This window comes from Ursus maritimus, unplaced genomic scaffold (genome assembly GCF_017311325.1).
Source record: "Ursus maritimus isolate PB19 unplaced genomic scaffold, ASM1731132v1 scaffold_8, whole genome shotgun sequence".
NCBI classification, from domain to species: domain Eukaryota; kingdom Metazoa; phylum Chordata; class Mammalia; order Carnivora; family Ursidae; genus Ursus; species Ursus maritimus.
The window spans coordinates 70,973,277-70,992,580 of record NW_024426996.1 but is presented as its reverse complement, the minus strand read 5'-3'; the positions used below and the strand labels follow the sequence as shown (position 1 = coordinate 70,992,580).

Here is a 19,304-nt window from a genome sequence, read left to right as displayed (position 1 = left end):
GGTGTGAGATGGAGCCCCATGTCGGGCTTGGTGCTCAGAGCAGAGTCTGCTTAAGATTCTCTCCCTCTCCCTCTGTGCCTCCCCTCCCCAACTCGCGCATGCACGCACTCTCTCTCTCTAAAATAAATTTTAAAAAATAAATAAAGAGGATTTAAAAAAAACTGGTGGAGGAAGTTTGAGACCACCAAGATAGAGAGCCCTATTGAAATGGGAAGGAAGCACACTAGAAATGCTCGGGATGAGATTAGGGCTGCCAAGCAATGGGATGGGGACCCTGAAAGGGTCAGCCCTGAGCAAGGTCAACCACCTCAGATGGGGATCATCCCAGAGACTGAGGCAATTTTATCCTGTACCTTTTCATCCGTGATCTGGGGGTGGCAAGGGCAGAGGACGGTCCTCACTTACACGGCACAGCGCGTCAAGACTGGAGCCAGATTCTCTGCCATGATGATAATACCACTGACGTCTGCACAATTGAAAAAGGTGTTTTGTTTTGTTTTTTTCAGTTTTAGAGCTGACTTGGCCCAGTCTCTCCTATAATTTTTTTTAAAACCCTAATTTTTAAGAAAGAACTTATGTATTGTGGAACTTGAAAAAAAATGGAACTTACTTTGCTGCTAACCTGAAAGTTAACTATGGGCGGGAGGAGAAAGCAAGGACATTTTGTTAACATAAAAAATGGTATTTGAAAGGGGATTGAATTTGGAGCTTTGGTGGAAAACTGAGCTTTCCTAAAGCCAGAAAATTCCCTTTCTGGTGATCATCCATGGGAAAATAATCTCTGTAAGTTTCTACTTGCTTCCCCCTCGGTTTACGAGGCCGTGTGGATACAGAGGGTGAAACTGGGGTGATGCCGCCTGAAGGCCAGCCTGCCGAGTCACCCAGAGCCACCCCCACTCTGCGCCGGGAGGTGAGCCCAAGCCGCCAAGGCTCTCGGCGTCAGGTTCACGCCCACTCTCCCACCCATCTCCTCCGGGGCCCCTGCTGACTGCCTGCAGCACACCGAGGGCTCCTCTTCTTCTGTCCTCTTAGCAAAGCCATGTCCGAGGGGCTCTGGGATCCTAGGGACTGCGTTGCACGTCATTGCCACTGCCCGTGAGACACATCGTTACTTGCATCCCTGAGCTACCGTGCCCCTGGATCAAAAGACACAAGCCCTTTTCAGGTACACTGAGATTTAAAAATCTAGCACTCTCTGTACCACTAAGGCCTGATTAAGAGATGCCTTCTGTCCAGGGATTCCGTGAGCGAGGAGCTGGGGGCAGTGCCCTTCTGTTTGGATGACCAGGGGCTTTGGATGGTTTCAAATCTGAACGCCTTTGGGATAGGGTTGCACCCCACCGGTTCCAAAGCCCCACATCTTCACCACTTCCCACATGAACCCTCCTGCTCCAGTCCTGAGCCCGTGTGGCTTAAACAGTTTAAAGTAAGATTTACCGCACACGAAAAACTGTCTAAATTAGGAATAAAACTTGATGGAGGGGCGCCTGGTGGCTCAGTCGGTTAAGTGTCTGCTTTCGGCTCAGGTCATGATCTCAGGGTCCTGGGATGGAGCCCATGTCAGGTTCCCTGCCCTCCCTGCTCATGTGCTCTCTCTCGCTATCTCTGTCTCTCTCAAATAAATAAGTAAAAATCTTTAAAAAGAAGAATTAGGAAGAGGAGGACAAGGAGAAGGAGAAGGAGAAGAAGGGGAGGGGGACAGGGGAGGAGGAGGAGGAGAAGAAAAAGAAAACTTGATGGAGAAAATACATAGACACAAACCCCAGAAGCCAGCCTGATGCTTTACTATCACCTGCCCTGAATAACGAGGGGTTGCTCAAGGCCCCATGGGAGTCCCTCCCATACTAGGGCCACAGAATAGGAAAGCGTCCCGTTATTCAGAGTTTGCCCCCTCCTTAGAGATCTCTCCTTGACTCATCCCCTGCAGAGGAAAAGCTGACGTGAGGAGACCAACATTAAGAGGAAAAAGCCCATAGAGGGGCAGAGTGAAGAGAGGGAGGGCAGCAGACAATAATGGGGGTAATATGGCCAGTAGGAAGGAGGGGAGCCCTGGGAGGGGACAGCCCACTGAGAAGAGCACAAAGGATTGGAGAGAAGGCCCGCCCCCTTGGCAGGTGCCCCTGAGAGCTCAGACCCCCTGACAGTCTGTGAGAGCTTCTCTGCTGGGCAGTCGTACATTTTCTGAATTTCCATAGAAGGAAGGACATCCTCCACCTTCCATGATCACCGGTATTTTATTTCACATATATTCTGAAATGGAAGGGAAGCCTCCCAGCCTCTCTCCTTTTTGCTATCTTGGATATTAGCTTGCTTGGATGTTGCAATCAAAACAGTTTTTTTAAGTAATGTGAAAAAAGTAATTCTCTAAAATATGATGAAATAAATCTTTTAACTAAACAAGCAAAATTTTATCTGGAATACCAAGATTATATTCATAGGCAATTAGCTTGGCCCTAAGGAGCCAAATCATGTAATCTTTTAAATATTACAAATTAAAAGAGCCTTGGCTAAGTTCTTAAGCTATCTATAGAGATTTGATAACAGATCCAATCACATATCATAATGGCTCAATGGCATAATTTTTATGATTGAAGAGTAGTTACAGATGAAATTAATTTAAGGGCTATTGTACTTCAACTCTCTAGGAAGAGAGCTATGCCATTTGGGAATTTTCCACATAATTGCAAGTGTGGGATGAGGGAAGGTTCAAGAATTACTGGCTGCTTTAAGAGGGGAGAAAAATTGCCTTAAACACATCTGTTTATGCCAGTGTTATCAAATCCCTAACTTTAGAGTCCAGCATACTTCAGAAAAGGTCCCAAGATTCTCAAAACTATAACGCATCCGTTGCTGACCCAACAACCAAGCCATGCGCGTTTGCTGCTTAAGAGCCAACTGAGTGTCTAATCCTGGGCCAGGCGTGCGGTGGAGAACTGGAAGCCCCGGGCCAGGGGGGTCCCCATGGCGCTGGCTCGGGAGCCTTAAATCCAGCGGGGAGAAGAGGAGAGAGCTCCAGAGAAAGAGTACTTGGCCTCGTGCGGATGTCAGGGACCCTTGATGGGAACAGTGTTAATTGCGGGGTTTGATTCCTTGCATGTTTTGAACCCTCAGGCTGAAGCCAGGCTTGAAAAAGAATGCGCGGGTGTTCCTATGAAGCCGGAGACAAGGCCAGAGTGGGCACCAAAAGCCAGCAGCAAGGGGATGGGATGGGGCCCAGCACTGGAAGCAGGCGGAAGGAATTAATTGGAACACTGGGACCTTGAAAGGAGGGATGGCCAGCACTTCATGGTGGCTGGACCTGCGACAGTACAAAGGAGTGGAACCACGGGTGGCCCCAAGGGGAACGTGAGGCAAGACTTCTCGGGACAGGGGAGTAGGAGCAGGCCCAGAGTCCCTCCAGAAAGGCCTTAAAAATCTCCACTTCTGAGGTCTTTCCAAAGCAAATGCTTAGCCTTTCACAAGAATGAAGTTTGATTTAGAAATAAAATAGTTTGGGGACACCTGGGTGGCTCAGTCGATAAAGCATCAGACTCAGTTTTGGCTCAGGTCATGATCTCAGGGTCGTGGGATCGAGCCCTGCGTCAGGCTCCATGCTGGCATGGAGCCTGCTTAGGATTCTCTCTCTCCCTCTCCTTGTAAAAGGAAGGGAGGGAGGGACGGGAGGAAGGGAAAGAGGGACAGAGGGATATAAAATAGTTTTGTGATGATTACCTTTATTTCTTTGTCATTCATCTTCCTGACCCCCCAGACTGACAACAGTCACATTGCACTGCTGGCTGCTGCTTACATTTCGTAGCCTTGTTACTTTCCCTCAGTCCTGTTGAGCTTTCATCTTCCTGGCGTGTGGACTGAGATAGGGAATTTCTCCACTGAACCTAGTTGGCGGTTACTTGAGTTCCTTCCTACGTCCTCTCCTGATCTCTCCGGCTCGTCTGCAGAAGTGCACTATCGGCGCGGGGGAAACAGTCCTATTTGGAGAAGTGTCTCCATTAGCCCTTGGCCATCCCATTTTCGTGGTTGCTACTGGCCCTTGGTGGACAGTAGTCCCAAACATCGTTTTTACGCACGCATCTCTATCGACTCGAGTTGCGTGATGCTGAATCAGACTGTTGAAAGCTGACCCTGGGAGCCAAGGGGAGCAGGTACCCAGGGCCCTACGGTGTGCAGAGCCGAGGAGCCAGGCGGCCGAGGGCACAGAGAAAGGACAGCGGCTGCAGTGGAAGGACGGGTTGCAGGGGTCCAGGCGAGGCCCTCTGCGGGCGAGAAGATGCGGGCTTGGACTGCACAGGGGGCGTGAAAATGGAGAAGATCTCTAAGAAATCACACTTATTGCATACCTAACGCCCCAGACCAGGTCCTTCACAAACGCTGTCTGATGTTATCCTAAAGGAAACCACAGATTTTCTATTATTTTCTATTTCTTTATTAATATTTATATTATTTTCTATTATTTATTATTTTCTATTATTCTCCCGATGAGCTTCAGAGAGAGAGTAACTTCACAACACCGAGCAGCTCAAGAGGCAGAGGAGAATTCAAACCCAGGCCCGTCTGACTCTAAATTTTACACTCATTTCACCCTATTAGTTGGGTATAGCGGTAAAGAGCAATGTCTAAAATTTGACCTACCTCCGCACTTGGCGAGCTAACCGCTCCAGGAGAGGTCTTCGGAAACAACGTGGGGCATCGCAGCGCGTTGAGTTGCGTGGCTATTTACTAATATCAGCATCGCAGTTCCGGACGAGTGCAACACAGCAGGCACCCTGTGTTGTGCCTGAACTCCGTCCGTCTTCACTGCAGTCCCGCGGTAGCTGTAGCACGGTCCCCGTTCCACTGACATGCGGAGACGTGCCTGTCCTAAGGTCACACGGCCGGGAGGTGGCAGGGCCAGCCCCGAGCCCCCGACGCCCACAGCCTGCTCCCATATCCACCTCATCGCGCTGCGCCCACCGGTGGTTTGTACCTTCGCTCCAACGAGTGTCTTATCGCATAGACATTGTGCAAGGAATGGGGTGGGGGCGGGGACAGAAAGGTGAACCTGATGGGGTCCTGGGCACAGCAGTTAGACTGCGGTGGGGAAGTGACAGGAGGACCTGGTGACTGAGGTCCAGCGGGGCCGGGGGAGAAGAAAGGAAGATGCCGAGGGAAGGCTCCTCTCCCAGAGGCTCGGCAGAAGAAGGAGGGGAATGGATCAGGGTTTGACAGGGATTGTGGTTTACTTTAGGGTGTTGATTTGAGCATGTCTGTTAGCCATGAGAAAAGCAACCAGTGCAGAAAAGAGTGGTGACTTTGAAAATGAAAAGGAAAGTGGTGGGGAGAGGGGCCAGACCCCGGGGGATATGGGGAGGGGTGGGGTCAAGACATGATGGGAGGTTCCTTTGGGGCAGGAATGACGATCTGGGGGGTGGGGATAGAGGACAAGGCTGTGTGGCGTCCCCTTAGATGCCCTCCACCTTTTCAGTGAAGGAGGGGAGTCTGTGGGCACAAGACTAGGAAGGGTTTGCTTCAACCCTGAGGGAAACGGGGACCACAAGGTGACTGACAGACGTGAACATCACGAGCAGCCCAGCTTAAAGGGCAGCTACTCGTACTGGATCCAGCAGTACCGAGTACAAGACGTGAAACTGTTCTGGTTTGTTCTCTTTTGTTTTAAAATCAAAGAATCATGATTTTAAACCATGTAGTATAAATTCTACTTCCCAGTGGAATAATGTTTTTAATCTATTTTAATGTCCCTACATTTCTAAGGTTCATCTGATCTCTGCAATTCTAAATACTGTTAGGCAAATCTGCCCCAGATGGTTGAGTTAAAACAAACAATATTCCAAAAAGAAGTAATAGTAATTTCATAAGTCAACTCAAGCTGGACAAATATACAAACAAAACAGAAACAGAAACAAACTCATTTTTTTTAATGATTTTTTATTATATTATGTTAGTCACCATACAGTACATCCCCGGTTTCCGATGTAAGGCTCGATGATTCATTAGTTGCGTATAACACCCAGTGCACCATGCAATACGTGCCCTCCTTACTACCCATCACCGGTCTATCCCATTCCCCCACCCCCCTCCCCTCTGAAGTCCTCAGTTTGTTTCTCATAGTCCATAGTCTCTCATGTTTCATTCCCCCTTCTGATTACCCCCCCTTTCTTTATCCCTTTCTTCCCCTACCGATCATCCTAGTTCTTATGTTCCATAGATGAGAGAAATCATATGATAGTTGTCTTTCTCTGCTTGACTTATTTCACTTAGCATTATCTCCTCCAGTGCTGTCCATGTTGTAGCAAATGTTGAGAACTCGTTCTTTCTGATAGCTGAGTAATATTCCATCGTATATATGGACCACAACTTCTTAATCCAGTCATCTGTTGAAGGGCATCTCGGCTCCTTCCACAATTTAGCTATTGTGGACATTGCTGCTATGAACATTGGGGTGCATATGGCCCTTCTCTTCACTACGTCTGTATCTTTGGGGTAAATACCCAGTAGTGCAATGGCTGGATCATAGGGTAGCTCAATTTTTAACTTTTTAAGGGACCTCCACACTGTTTTCCAGAGTGGCTGTACCAACTTGCATTCCCACCAACAATGTAGGAGGGATCCCCTTTCTCCACATCCTCTCCAACAATTGTTGTTTCTTGCCTTGTCTATTTTTGCCATTCTAACTGGCGTAAGGTGGTATCTCAGTGTGGTTTTGATTTGAATTTCCTTGATGGCTAATGATTTTGAACATTTTTTCATGTGTCTGTTAGCCATTTGTATGTCTTCATTGGAAAAGTGTCTGTTCATATCTTCTGCCCATTTTTTGATTTGTTTATTTGTTTCTCGTGTATTGAGTTTGAGAAGTTCTTTGTAGATCTTGGATACCAGTCCTTTATCTGTAGTGTCATTTGCAAATATATTCTCCCATTCCGTGGGCTGCCTCTTAGTTTTTCTGACTGTTTCCTTGGCTGTGCAGAAACTTTTAATCTTGATGAAGTCCCATAAATTCATTTTATCTTTTGTTTCTCTTGCCTTTGGGGATGTGTCATGAAAAAGGTTGCTTTGGCCGATGTCGTAGAGGTTGCTGCCTATGTTCTCCTCTAGAATTTTGATGGATTCCTGTCTCACATCGAGGTCTTTCATCCATTTGGAGTTTATTTTTGTGTATGGTGTGAGAGAGTGGTCAAGTTTCATTCTTTTGCATGTAGCTGTCCAATTTTCCCAGCACCATTTATTGAAGAGACTGTCTTTTTCCCACCGGATGTTTTTTCCTGCTTTATCAAATATTAGTTGCCCAAAGAGCCGAGGGTCCATTTCTGGGCTCTCTATTCTGTTCCATTGGTCTATGTGTCTGTTTTTGTGCCAGTACCATGCTGTCTTTGTGATCACAGCTTTGTAGTACAGCTCGAAATCCGGCATTGTGATGCCCCCAGCTTTGTTTTTCCTTTTCAACAGTTCCTTGGAGATTCGGGGCCTTTTCTGTTTCCATACAAATTTAAGGACTATTTGTTCCAGTTCTTTGAAAAATGTCCTCGGTATTTTGATCGGGATAGCATTGAAAGTGTAGATTGCTCTGGGTAGCATGGACATTTTAACTATGTTAATTCTTCCAATCCATGAGCATGGAATATCTTTCCATCTTTTTATGTCTTCCTCAATGTCTTTCAAGAGTGATTTATAGTTTCTAGAATATAGGTCCTTTACGTCTCTGGTTAAGTTAATTCCAAGGTAACGTATGGTTTTTGGTGCTATTGTAAATGGGATGGATTCCCTAATTTCTCTTTCTTCGGTCTCGTTATTCGTGTATAGAAATGCAACTGATTTCTGAGCATTGATTTTGTATCCCACCACGTTACTGAATTGCTCTATAACTTCTAATAGTTTGGGAGTGGCTTCTTTTGGGTTTTCCATATAGAGTATCATGTCATCTGCAAAGAGAGACATTTTGACTTCTTCTTTGCCGATTTGAATACCTTTGATCCCTTTTTGTCGTCTGATTGCTGTTGCAAGGACTTCTAGTACTATGTTGAATAATAGTGGCGAGAGTGGGCATCCTTGTCGAGTTCCTGATCTTAAGGGAAAGGCTTCCAGCTTTTCCCCATTGAGAATAATATTTGCAGTAGGCTTTTCATAGATGGCTTTTATGAGATTGAGAAATGTACCTTCTATTCCTACACTCTGAAGGGTTTTAATCAGGAAAGGATGCTGTATTTTGTCAAATGCTTTTTCGGCATCGATTGAGAGGATCATATGGTTCCTGAGTCTTTTCTTGTTGATATGATGTATCACGCTGATTGATTTGCGAATATTGAACCACGCTTGCATCCCAGGTATGAATCCCACTTGATCGTGATGGATAATCCTTTTAATGTACTGTTGGATTCTATTAGCAAGTATCTTGTTGAGGATTTTGGCGTCCATATTCATTAGGGAAATCGGTCTGTAATTCTCCTTTTTGAGGGGGTCTTTGCCTGGTTTGGGGATCAAGGTAATATTGGCCTCATAGAATGAGTTTGGTAGCTTTCCTTCTGTTTCTATTTTTTGAAATAGCTTTAGGAGAATAGGTATTATTTCTTCTTTGAATGTTTGGTAGAATTCCCCAGGAAAACCATCCGGGCCTGGAGTTTTGTTATTTGGAAGGTTGTTTATCACTGACTCAATTTCTTCATAATTAATTGGCCTGTTTAAGGAATCAATTTCTTCCGGTTTCAATCTTGGTAGTTTATAGGTTTCCAGGAAGGATTCCATCTCTTCCAGATTGCTTAGTTTATTGGCATATAGCTGTTGATAAAAATTTCTAATAATCCTTCCAATTTCAATGGTGTTCGTCGTGACCTCTCCTTTTTCATTCATAATTTTAATAATCTGGGTCCTTTCTCTTTTCTTTTGGGTAAGTCTTGCCAGTGGTCTGTCAATTTTATTGATTCTCTCAAAGAACCAGCTTCTAGTCCTGTTGATCTGCTCTACTGTACTTCTGGTTTCTGCTTGATTGATTTCAGCTCTAATTTTGGTCAACTGCTTCCTTGTGCGTGGATTAGGCCTGTCCCTCTGTTGCTGTTCCAGCTTCTTGAGGTAAGAATATAAAAACTGCATTTTAGATTAGAAACAAACTCTTAAATTAATACAGAGAACAAACTGGCAGTTGCCAGAAGGGAGGAGGACGGGGGGATAAAAGAAATAGGTGGAGGGCATTACGAGGTACAATCTTCCACTTAAAAAATAAATAAGTCACGGAGATGACAAATACAGCATAGTCAATAATATTGTAATAAGGCTGTGCGGCAACAGATAATGTCTACCCCTATCGTGGTGAGCATTGCGTAATGCACAGAATTGTCGCATCACTATGTTGGACACCCACCAGAAGAAATACAGCATAGTATGTTAATCAAAACTCAGTAATTATTTTGTTAAAGATTTATTTATTTATTTGAGAGAGAGCGAGCATGTATGAGCAGTGGGGGCGGGGGGCAGAGGGAGAAGGAACATCGCAAGCAGACTCTGTGCTCAGCATGGAGCCCGACATGGGGCTTGATCTCAGGACCCTGAGATCATGACCTGAGCCAAAATCAAGAGTTGGACGCTTAACCGACTGAGCCACTCAGGCACCCTAATAATTATTTTTTTTAACAATAATCTCAAGTTGGTAGCAGTGGATCTGTTTGCCGTTCTGAATTCACTGTTGCCTTGCTTTACACAACAGAAACATTTTTGAAGAGCTGAATGTAACTCAATGACATTTCCTGCCATGTTTCTCCCTTAGCATTCCACCTTCCAACACACACGAGCTCTCATCTTGCTCAGAGCAGCGCTTCTCAAGTAGAGGTAATTTGGCACCCCAGGGGACATGTGGCGGTGTCTGGAGACATTTTAATCACAAGTGGGGAGCTGGTGGGCACCTCTGAAGGGTTGAGACCAGGGATGGTGCTAAGCAGCCTACAGTGTACAGGACAGCTCACCACAGTGAAGAATCACCCGACCCGAAATGTCAATAATGCTGAGGTCGACAGCCCCTGATTTAGAAAAAAAAACAAAAGTTAAACTTAATTATACAGAAAGCTGTTTACAAACACCAAGCCCAAGGTGCCCATTTTCCGATTTTTTGAAAATAGCTTTGCAGCCTAACATTAAACAGAACTGTTGCCACCTTGAAAAAGCAGAGTGAAAAGTGTGGGAAATTTCTGGATGCTTCTCTGGCTTTGTCCATTTTTCCTTATTAAAAAAAGTTGATGGGCGCCTGGGTGGCCCAGTCGGTGACGCCTCTGCCTTCGGCTCAGGTCAGGAACTCAGGGTCCTGGGATCCAGCCCCACATCAGGCTCCTTCCTCAGCGGGGAACGTGCTTGTCCCTCTCCCTCTGCCCCTCCCCCTACATGCACGCGCTCTCTCTGTCTCAAATAAATAAATAAATAAATAAATAATCTTTTTAAAAAACTAAAATAAAATAATTGTAAAAGTTGGTAATTATCTTCCAAGACAGTAGTCTCAATTAGCAAACCTTCCACTTCCCTAGAGTTCATAACTGCCTCTCTCCTAAAGACTCAGCACCAAAAGTCCCCATTTAGTTCCTGTCCTGACATTAAATAGGAATGTGTTTCCAGAGACTGGGAACAAGGATATTTCCACTGACGTCCACTAGAAATGCCCTTTCTACAATAACTGCGTGTTTTATGGGTCATTACTAAGCACGATGACCAGCACAGGGCACATCCACAAGGAATAAAAACCAAAACAGAAAAGCTTAGAAGCAACTCTTGTGGTCCTTCCACAATAAAGTATTTGATGAATTATTAAAGTCTAACAGAGATGTTTTTGTAAAGCCAATGGTCCATGTAATATAGAAACTTTATCTTACATAGCTGAATAAGCAAACACTGGGTTCTTACGTTACAGAAAGAGATGCAAGGTATATGAGAAATATTCGGATTTGTTCTTATTTTTAAATATGCTTCACACACTTACGCTGCATTGAGTATTGAAGCATTGTGGAATTCTGAAGTAGTAGAAGGTAAGAGAGTCAAGGTCAGAGACACAAGGTTTAATGAAATATTAAATACTGCACTCATGTCACTTTCTGAAACGTTTTGCCAGCATAAATGGTATTTTCTGATTATTGGTATGCTTTCTATTCCCTTAACTTGAAGTAATATCAGGACTTCGTTAGTTCCTGATTTTTGAAAAGCATTTAAGCCTTAATGTAGTTCATTTTTCACCTCCTTGCCTTTGGGGACCCACAAATATAGATGATTTCATTACAAATATGGAATATGCCATAAAATTCCTATAAAACCTCAACAACTTAATGTCTTCCTTGAAAAAAAATTAGTGTCTTGAAAAGACGGAGCTTACAAGTTTGTTTAATTTAAATAAAAGAAATACTTATTTCATGAAGTTTATTAAAATCAGTTGACCAGCAAGATTTAACAAGATATTTGGGAAGTATAATTATGTTTCTGAAAAAGCTTAGTAAACCACAAAGTACTATAAAAATGTGGGTGCTTATTGTCATGCATGCCCAGAGGAAGAAGAAGAAACATTTATTGAGCTCATAAGGAAGGAAAGAGACTTTTCATCCATGTCCCAGTGCTTCACCACTGTCTTCCTGCAGAGCTTTAAGTAACATCTTCATTTTACAGTAAAAGCAAAGAAAAAACAAACAAACAAACAAAAAAACAGGAAATGTCGTGCCCAAGGTCAAGTAGCTACTTAGTGTCAATGTCAGGATTCAGGTCTGTTGGAACACAAGGCTGCCCTGTCCTGTCCACCACACTGCCCTCTGCAGGCTGTAAGAGGAATAACAGGGAGTAAAATAAGACGGTGAGAAAATCTGAGAGCTGTACTACCAGGTATACCAGCTGTTCAGACAAGAAAACAATTGCATTCCATGGATTTATCATTTAATGCTTTTCCTCTAGGGGCATCTGGCTGGCTCAGTCAGTGGAGCATGTGACTTTTTTTTTTAAGATTTTATTTATTTATTTGTCAGAAAAAGAGAGAGAGCACAGGCAGGGGGAGCTGCAAGCAGAGGCAGAGGGAGAAGCAGGCTCCCTGCTGAGCAAGGAGCCCAATGCAGGACTCTATCCCAGAGTCCTGGGATCATGACCTGAGCCGAAGGCAGACACTCAGCTGACTGAGCCACCCAGGCGTCCCAAGCATGTGACTTGATCTCAGGGTCAAGAGTTTGAACCCTACATTGGGGCTTAATAAAATAAAATAAAATGATAATAATAATAATAGCAGCAATAATAATGCCTTACTTCTATTAACAGTTAGCATACTCAATTCTAAATACATTAATTCCCAGATGGCAGGTACTGGGCCTTCAAAGTGACCTCAAGCAAGACCCCTGTCCTTAGGAATCTCCATGCCCAGTGAGACAGACAATGCATAAACAAGAAATTGCGGTAGAGTGAATAAATGTTGCTTTAGGGAAAACACAGGGTATGGTGGTGGCACATACGTGGGTATTGGTGGCAGGTGGCAACTTCCCACCTGCCCCTCTTCATGCCCAGTGAGTTAAAGCACCTGTACTGGAGTGACTGGGACACACCTGCCTTGCTGGGGCAGCAACCCTCCTGAGAGTTCTGAGCAACCAAGAAGTCTGAGACAGGCATAGCTCAGTAGGCGTTTGATCACGATTGCATATGCTGAGGTGATCCTTTAAGTTTTGATTATAGACATTGGTGGGGTTTTTTGTTTTGTTTTTTTGTAGTTTGTTTTTAAAGTAGCCTCCGTGCCCTGCATGGATCCCAACACTGGGCTTGAACTCACAACCCTGAGATCAAGAGTAGGATGCTTAACCCACTGACCCACCCAGGAGCCCCTAGACACTGTTTTCATAGTCTTTCCATTTTTTGTTGTTTTTTCATTCAGATTTTAAATACTCTTTCAATCATTATTTCTCACCAATTGTCTAAACTAATTATATTTTCTGGATGATGGTTATGGCTTTAAAAGAATTCTTAATTGTTTGATCACCTTTCAGATTGTCCCTGGCCCATAAGGAAGACATAGAAAAAACATATATGAGTTTCAAAGTGAAACAGTTGTGGATTCAAATCCCAGCTTTTTGAATTACCAAATAAGTGGCTGGAAGAGTTTCTCTTCTTAGAGCCTCAAATCCATCATCCAGAATTGTTGGGTCTATTATCTGGCTTAGTCTTCACCACAAACTATCCTTCATAGGAATGTATGAAAGATTGAACAAAATACCAGACCAAAAGCCCGTACTGGGCTTCCTACAAATGGATGTCTCAATTAAAATATTGGCAAAAAATAAAAAGTTTTAAAAAGTAAAGAAAACATACCATTTTCTCAGGCTGAAACTTCACGCTAGTGAGTCCATAATTTAACAGGTCAACCAAGGTTTTCTGTGCGAGAAAAAATAATCTGCTCCATGTTCTTTAAGCTCTGTAAGATTACAAATCCACAGTCTCCTATGGGAGTTTGGGGCAAGCAATAAGTGGCATTCCTTTTTGCATTAGAGTTCTAAATACAGAGAAATTTAAAAATTTAAAAATTATGAAAAGGGAGGGGTGTGGCCTATAAATTTATAGAGGCTTGAGGGACTTATCAGTCAGTCATACTGTACAGAATATATTTTGATCCTGGGGCGCCTGGGTAGCACAATCGTTAAGCGTCTGCCTTTGGCTCAGGGAGTGATCCCGGCATTCCAGGATTGAGTCCCACATCGGGCTCCTCTGCTGGGTGCCTGCTTCTTCCTCTCCCACTCCCCCTGCTGTGTTCCCTCTCTCACTGGCTGTCTCTCTGTCACATAAATAAATAAAATCTTTTTTAAAAAAAGAATATATTTTGATCCTGATTCAAACAGTTTTATAGTAATTTTTTGAGACTCTGAAGGAAATTTGAAACTTACTGGTATTTGACATTATGAAGGAATTACTGCGATAATAGTATTATAACTATGCTTTTTTATATCCTCATCTTGTAGAGATACATATTGAAATATTTACAGATGAAATGATGTCTGAGTTCCAAAGATTGGTGGAGAGGGGAAAGCATGACAGTAGAGATGAAACCAGATTGGCCATAAGCTGATGGTGTTTGAAGCCAAGTGATGGGTTCATGCTATATTCTTCTTCTAGGATTAAATGTTTGACATTTTCCATAAAAGATGTTTTTTAGTAGAGACCAAAATATCACCTTTTTACTGGTAAAGACGAATTCAGAGAATGCGGCATATTCATGGGCTTCCTGCTGAGCCCCGAATTAAGTGGACTTGGCCACTCAGCACAGGTGGGCCCTGACAATCACAGGTCACTCGGTGCACAGAGCCTGTTAGAATAGCTCACGGTGCTGTTAAGTCTAGGGTCCTGAGTTCAGTTGTTGTGTCTTTGTCTTTGCCCCAGTAGCCCCTCTAAGCTCAGCCAGCCATCTGGCAAATGAGAGCTGGTGGATACCAGGAAGATGAGGCCAGGACGGCAGCCTAGCACAAATTCATCCTCATCCTCATTCCTTGAAAAAGAATTCATACCATGTGCCCTGTAAGGGAGTGGGGGGAGAGGACCTGTAGTGTTGTCTTTGTGCGTCCCAGTGGTAAGTGGAAAGTATTAATCAAGAGGGGGACTCCATTGCACAAGAAAAAAAAAAAGGAAGATTTAATTAGTAAAAATACAAGGAGCAAAGTCAGCATTTTAGAGAAATGTGCACCAGCCAGAGACCTCTCGTGGGAAAGAATAAAACACAGGAAAGAAGCCAGCAGAACTGTGGAATATGTTGTCATCTTCTTACCACAAGAGAGAGATGATCCAAGGATACAAGAGAAATTTGATCCCATGAGTCCAAAGAGTCCTGCTGAAGCTGCATTGTATATTCATAATCTGTGGTTGCCTGGGCACTGGATCCTTCCTCTCACGGCGATGGCGTTATAATGAGACACATCGCAGTAATTAGAGCTGCAGTTGGTCTAGTTGGCTCCCTCTTGGGAGAAGGTCTGAGAAGGAGCTGGTAGGGTTTCAGCAGCCAACAAATTAAATGAGCCCCTGAAGGAAAGAATTTGAAAGATTTACTAAATAGTAGATTTGAACCTGTTACTCTAGAGTACTTCTGGATATGACACTTCTGCTATTGACTTTGAGTTTCATGTAAATAATAATTCATCTACTGGCATGCCCATTTCATCTGACCCATTCCACCTGATGGCATTTCTTTCCAAAATAACGTAAACCAGGAAAAAGAGGAAGCCCATTCTCCAGATAACCTATGTGTTGGTTTGAAATGGAAACCGTTGTGGTAGCCTGCTGCTGTGATTAACCTCTCTACGCCAAGATAGTAGACCAGACAAGAGGACAGGATGTCAACAACTTGGCCACAAATAGGGTGTAATTTAGTCTCCATGGGAACCATAATAACACAACTCAACTTTTCCACTCTGAAATGGATGCTCTGGACTAGAACAGTGATCAACGTAGATGAATGGATTAAATACCTGGGAGTGAGCACGCTCCTGCTATTTTTATTTGACTGTTTTTTTTTCCTCAATTTCAGGTATATGAAACAGTTGGACACAGTGGTACCACTTTGCTAGCAGAAGTGTTTCTGCCTGTTCCTGAAACGACCGTTGTCACTGGAAGGGCTCCCATTGAAGAAGTGGAGTTTAGCAGTAACCAGCATGTGACACTGGACCACGAGGGAGTTGGAAGTGGTATGGAAAGCTAATTATTCTTAGTGGCTCACGATTTTACTGTCAGTTTTGAAGATAGCTTTTTTTTTTTTCATTCTCAGACAACCAGATAATTATTAAATTGCTTTCAGAAATTCAAATTAAAATGATGACATACAATTTTTTGGAAAGTTATTTTTTATATACTGTTGGTGGCCAATAAATTCATTTAACTAGGCAAGTATACAGTAGTTTGACAATGGGAATAAAGACCTTTAAAATGCATTTAACACCTTAATTTTTCTTCTAGGAATCTTTTCTAAGAAAATAATTTGAAATGAGGACAAGGTTTGTGCATAAAAAATTCTTATTCCTAAGGCTGAAAATTTGGAAAAAAATTAATTATAATAGGGATATTATTAATCAATATCTTCTCACTTATCCCCTATAATTGTGATTAGATATATGATGTACCTTTTCTGTTTACCATGTTTCCTAACCTCTATAATATATCTTGCTATCTTTTTTTTTTTCACTACTATATTCCATAAAACTTCTTTAAATATGTCTTCCAAGTCATCAGTTCACTCTTTGGCTGTGTCTAATCATCGAAACACATCACTAAGTTGTTCATTTTAATTATTGCATTTTTCACCTCTAGAAATTCTATTTAGTTCTTTTCCAGTCTGTCTGGTCAGTTCTGATAACATTTGTCCTTTCCTCTGACTCTCAATCATTTCATTTCTTTTATCTAGTCATTACTTCCTTTAATTTTAAAAACATATTACATATACTTCTTAACATTCTGTATCTGATCATTTCAATACCTATCTGCTTATTGGTCTGATTCTGTTGCCTCTTATTCATGGAAGCTTGTTTCCCTGTGTGCCTAGTGATTTTTTTATTGTGAGCTCATATCTGGAAATGTATCTGCAAGAATTCTTTGAGGCTCAAATCCAATCACCAGTCTAAAAGTCTGGAGACCTAGGCTGTGGTTCCAGCTCTCACACTAATAAGCTGTGAGACCCTAATTAATTATGTCTCTTTGAATATCATCTTCTTTATTTATAAAATGAATCTAAGGATACCTCCTTTAATGTCTTTTAGGGTTATTTTGAAGATTAAAAATTTTTTTGAAGGAAAGATCTTTGAAAAATACAAAAATGCTATGACAGCATAATAGTGGTTCTGTTTTGTGCTACTAATATTAACTGAACTCCAGGGCATGCAGTCGCTTTATTTAGTGCTTGAAAATCTTTTCTTCCTTCAGTCGATTAAACAACCTGCCCTGAGGCTGTTTATCCTTAATTTCCAATTGGTAGAGGCCAGATAAGTAAGTGAGGCTCACTGTTGCCCAGTCGCTTAAGAGATTTGTGGAATGGCCATGTCTTCCAGTACTAAGTGCTGGGCGCACCCCCACCCTCCAACACTTGAACTTGTTCCTTCTGCCAAAAATGCTCTTTCCCAACGTATCTGCATGTCTCACTTCCTCCTTTTCTTCAGGCCTTTATCCAAAAGTCCCCTCTCATGGAGCCTCCTCAGCCACTCCATCTAAAAGTTCAGCCCTTCCCCATCCCCCCCAAAAGACATATGGGAGTGAGCACGCTCCTGCTATTTTTATTTGACTGTTTTTCTTTATGTGTTCCCTAATTTATGGTTTCTCCTCCACATTTATCCCTCTCCAACGTACCACACATTCCTCTTAACTTCTCTTCTTGATTGCCTGCCTCCCCTGCTAGAATATAAACTCCTCGCGAACAGGGATTCTCATCAGGTTTGCTTCTTTCCTGCGATCTGCGGTACCTAGACTAGTGCCTGTCCTGAAGGAGGAGCTCAGATGCGTATCTGTGACTGAGCGAATGAACGGGCGCGTTCATAGTCATCTGTTTTACGACGTACTATCTTTATCCCTATTTTACACATGAAGAAACGAAGGCTCAGAGCAACTGATGGTCGCACAGCTGTTAAGTGGCAGAACCAGAATCGGCCCACAGATGGTCCCACTCCGAAGGGCCTCATTCATTATATCAGGTCTCCATTCTGCTGTCAGAGCTAGAACCAAGCGGCCAGCTCTGAGCGTCATTGCCTGAAGAAGTTCAGCGATGCTGACTGGAGTGATGTGTTCCATCCTGCCGGCCCTGTCCCGTCCCTTCCTGCCAGGGCTGGGCTCACTCCCTTTCTCTCAACGTCTGTGTAATCTGGTGTTTCTCTAGGAGTGCCCTTCTCATTTGAAGCAGACGGTAGTAATCAACTGATTCTAATGACCTCGGGGAAGGTGTCCAACAGCGTGTCATGGGCCATTGGCGAAAATGGGATACCTTTAATTCCCCCGCTGTCAGAGCAGAACATCGGATTTAGAAGGTAATGTGTGTCCATAATAAATTGGTGAGTAATGTCAGCATTTGCATTCATGACAGGGGAGGGGGAAGCTTGCAATGTCACGTTCTTTCCTTTTATTCTCACGTGCCAGTATGTTCAGGGTTTTTTATTGTTCTTGAGATAAGAATTAAAATATTCATAGCCTAATAAATATTAGATGTTGAGCAGTGTCAGAAACAGCAAAAAGCACTTTGCCTTATTTAATGTCTCCAGTAACTCTGTGAAGGATTCCTGTCCCCATTTGATGGACGGGGGAAGTACACAGCATATGGTTGTGTATATGTGGTCCTCAATGTGAATGAGGATGGTTGTAGAACCTTCTGGTGATTATAAAAGTCCCTACAGTCACATCTCTTCCTTGCTTGCCAGCTCCTTAGGTTCCTACCCAGAACAGAAGAAAAGGCACTCTGGGCCTCCCCCATTTCCCCCCTAGGCTGGTCCCACCTCCTTGTGGCTGGTGCCTGTCCAGGCAGCCTGGACGACGGGAGCCAGGTGGCCTGTGCTCGATTCTTGCTTCCGTCCTGCCCCAACAGATGTGTCTCGAGTTGACCTTCTACCATTCCAGGCCCCAGGTGTCTCCACTATAAAATAAAAGGACTTACCTGATCATCAAGAAGATGTCATTTACAACTTGATAAATGTATCTATTGTGAAATTATCACCCAAGTAAGTCTACCTTATAGCCGTCACCACACAGAGTTACACATTTTGTTTTCCCGGCCATGAGAACGTTTCAGATCTGCTCTCTCAGGAACTTTTTAATGTAAAATAAAGTATTGGTAACTATGGTCGCCATGCTGTACATTAGATCTCCCGAACTCCTTTATCGTATAACTGGAACTTTGGACCTCTTGACCCCCTTCACCCATTCCCCTCCCCCACCCCACCTCTGGCAACCACCGATCTGTTCTCTGTTTCCACGAGTTTGGGGTTTTTAGATTCCATATATAAGTGAGGTCCTACAATATCTAGCCTTGCTCAGTCTGACTTATTTCACTTAGCATAATGCCCTCGAGCTCTGTCCACATTGTTGCAAATGGCAGGATTCCTTCTTTTTTACGGCTGGGTAATACTCTATTGCATATATACCACATTTTCTTTCTGCTTCCACTGATGGACAGTTAAGTTGCTTCCACGTCTGGGCTATTATAAATAATGCTGTAATAAACCTGGGGGTGCAGATACCTCTTTAAGATAGCGACTTTGAGTCCTTCAGATATATGCCCAGAAGCAGAATTACTGAATCATATGGCAGTTCTACTTTGAATTTCTTGAGAAACCTCCCGTGTTTTCCAGTGTTTGTACCAATTTACATTCCCG

The 19,304-nt window shown here is 43.3% G+C and overlaps 1 protein-coding gene across 1 annotated transcript in view; it reads left to right on the top strand.

Moving 5' to 3' along the window:
- Positions 1–19,304, top strand: part of CC2D2A (coiled-coil and C2 domain containing 2A) — a 132,766-nt gene that overhangs the window by 67,616 nt on the left and 45,846 nt on the right. The window contains exons 18-19 of the mRNA XM_040625335.1: positions 15,491–15,647; positions 17,819–17,966. Of these exons, the coding sequence (XP_040481269.1) occupies positions 15,491–15,647; positions 17,819–17,966 (305 nt within the window). The remainder of the gene's footprint in view (positions 1–15,490; positions 15,648–17,818; positions 17,967–19,304) is intronic.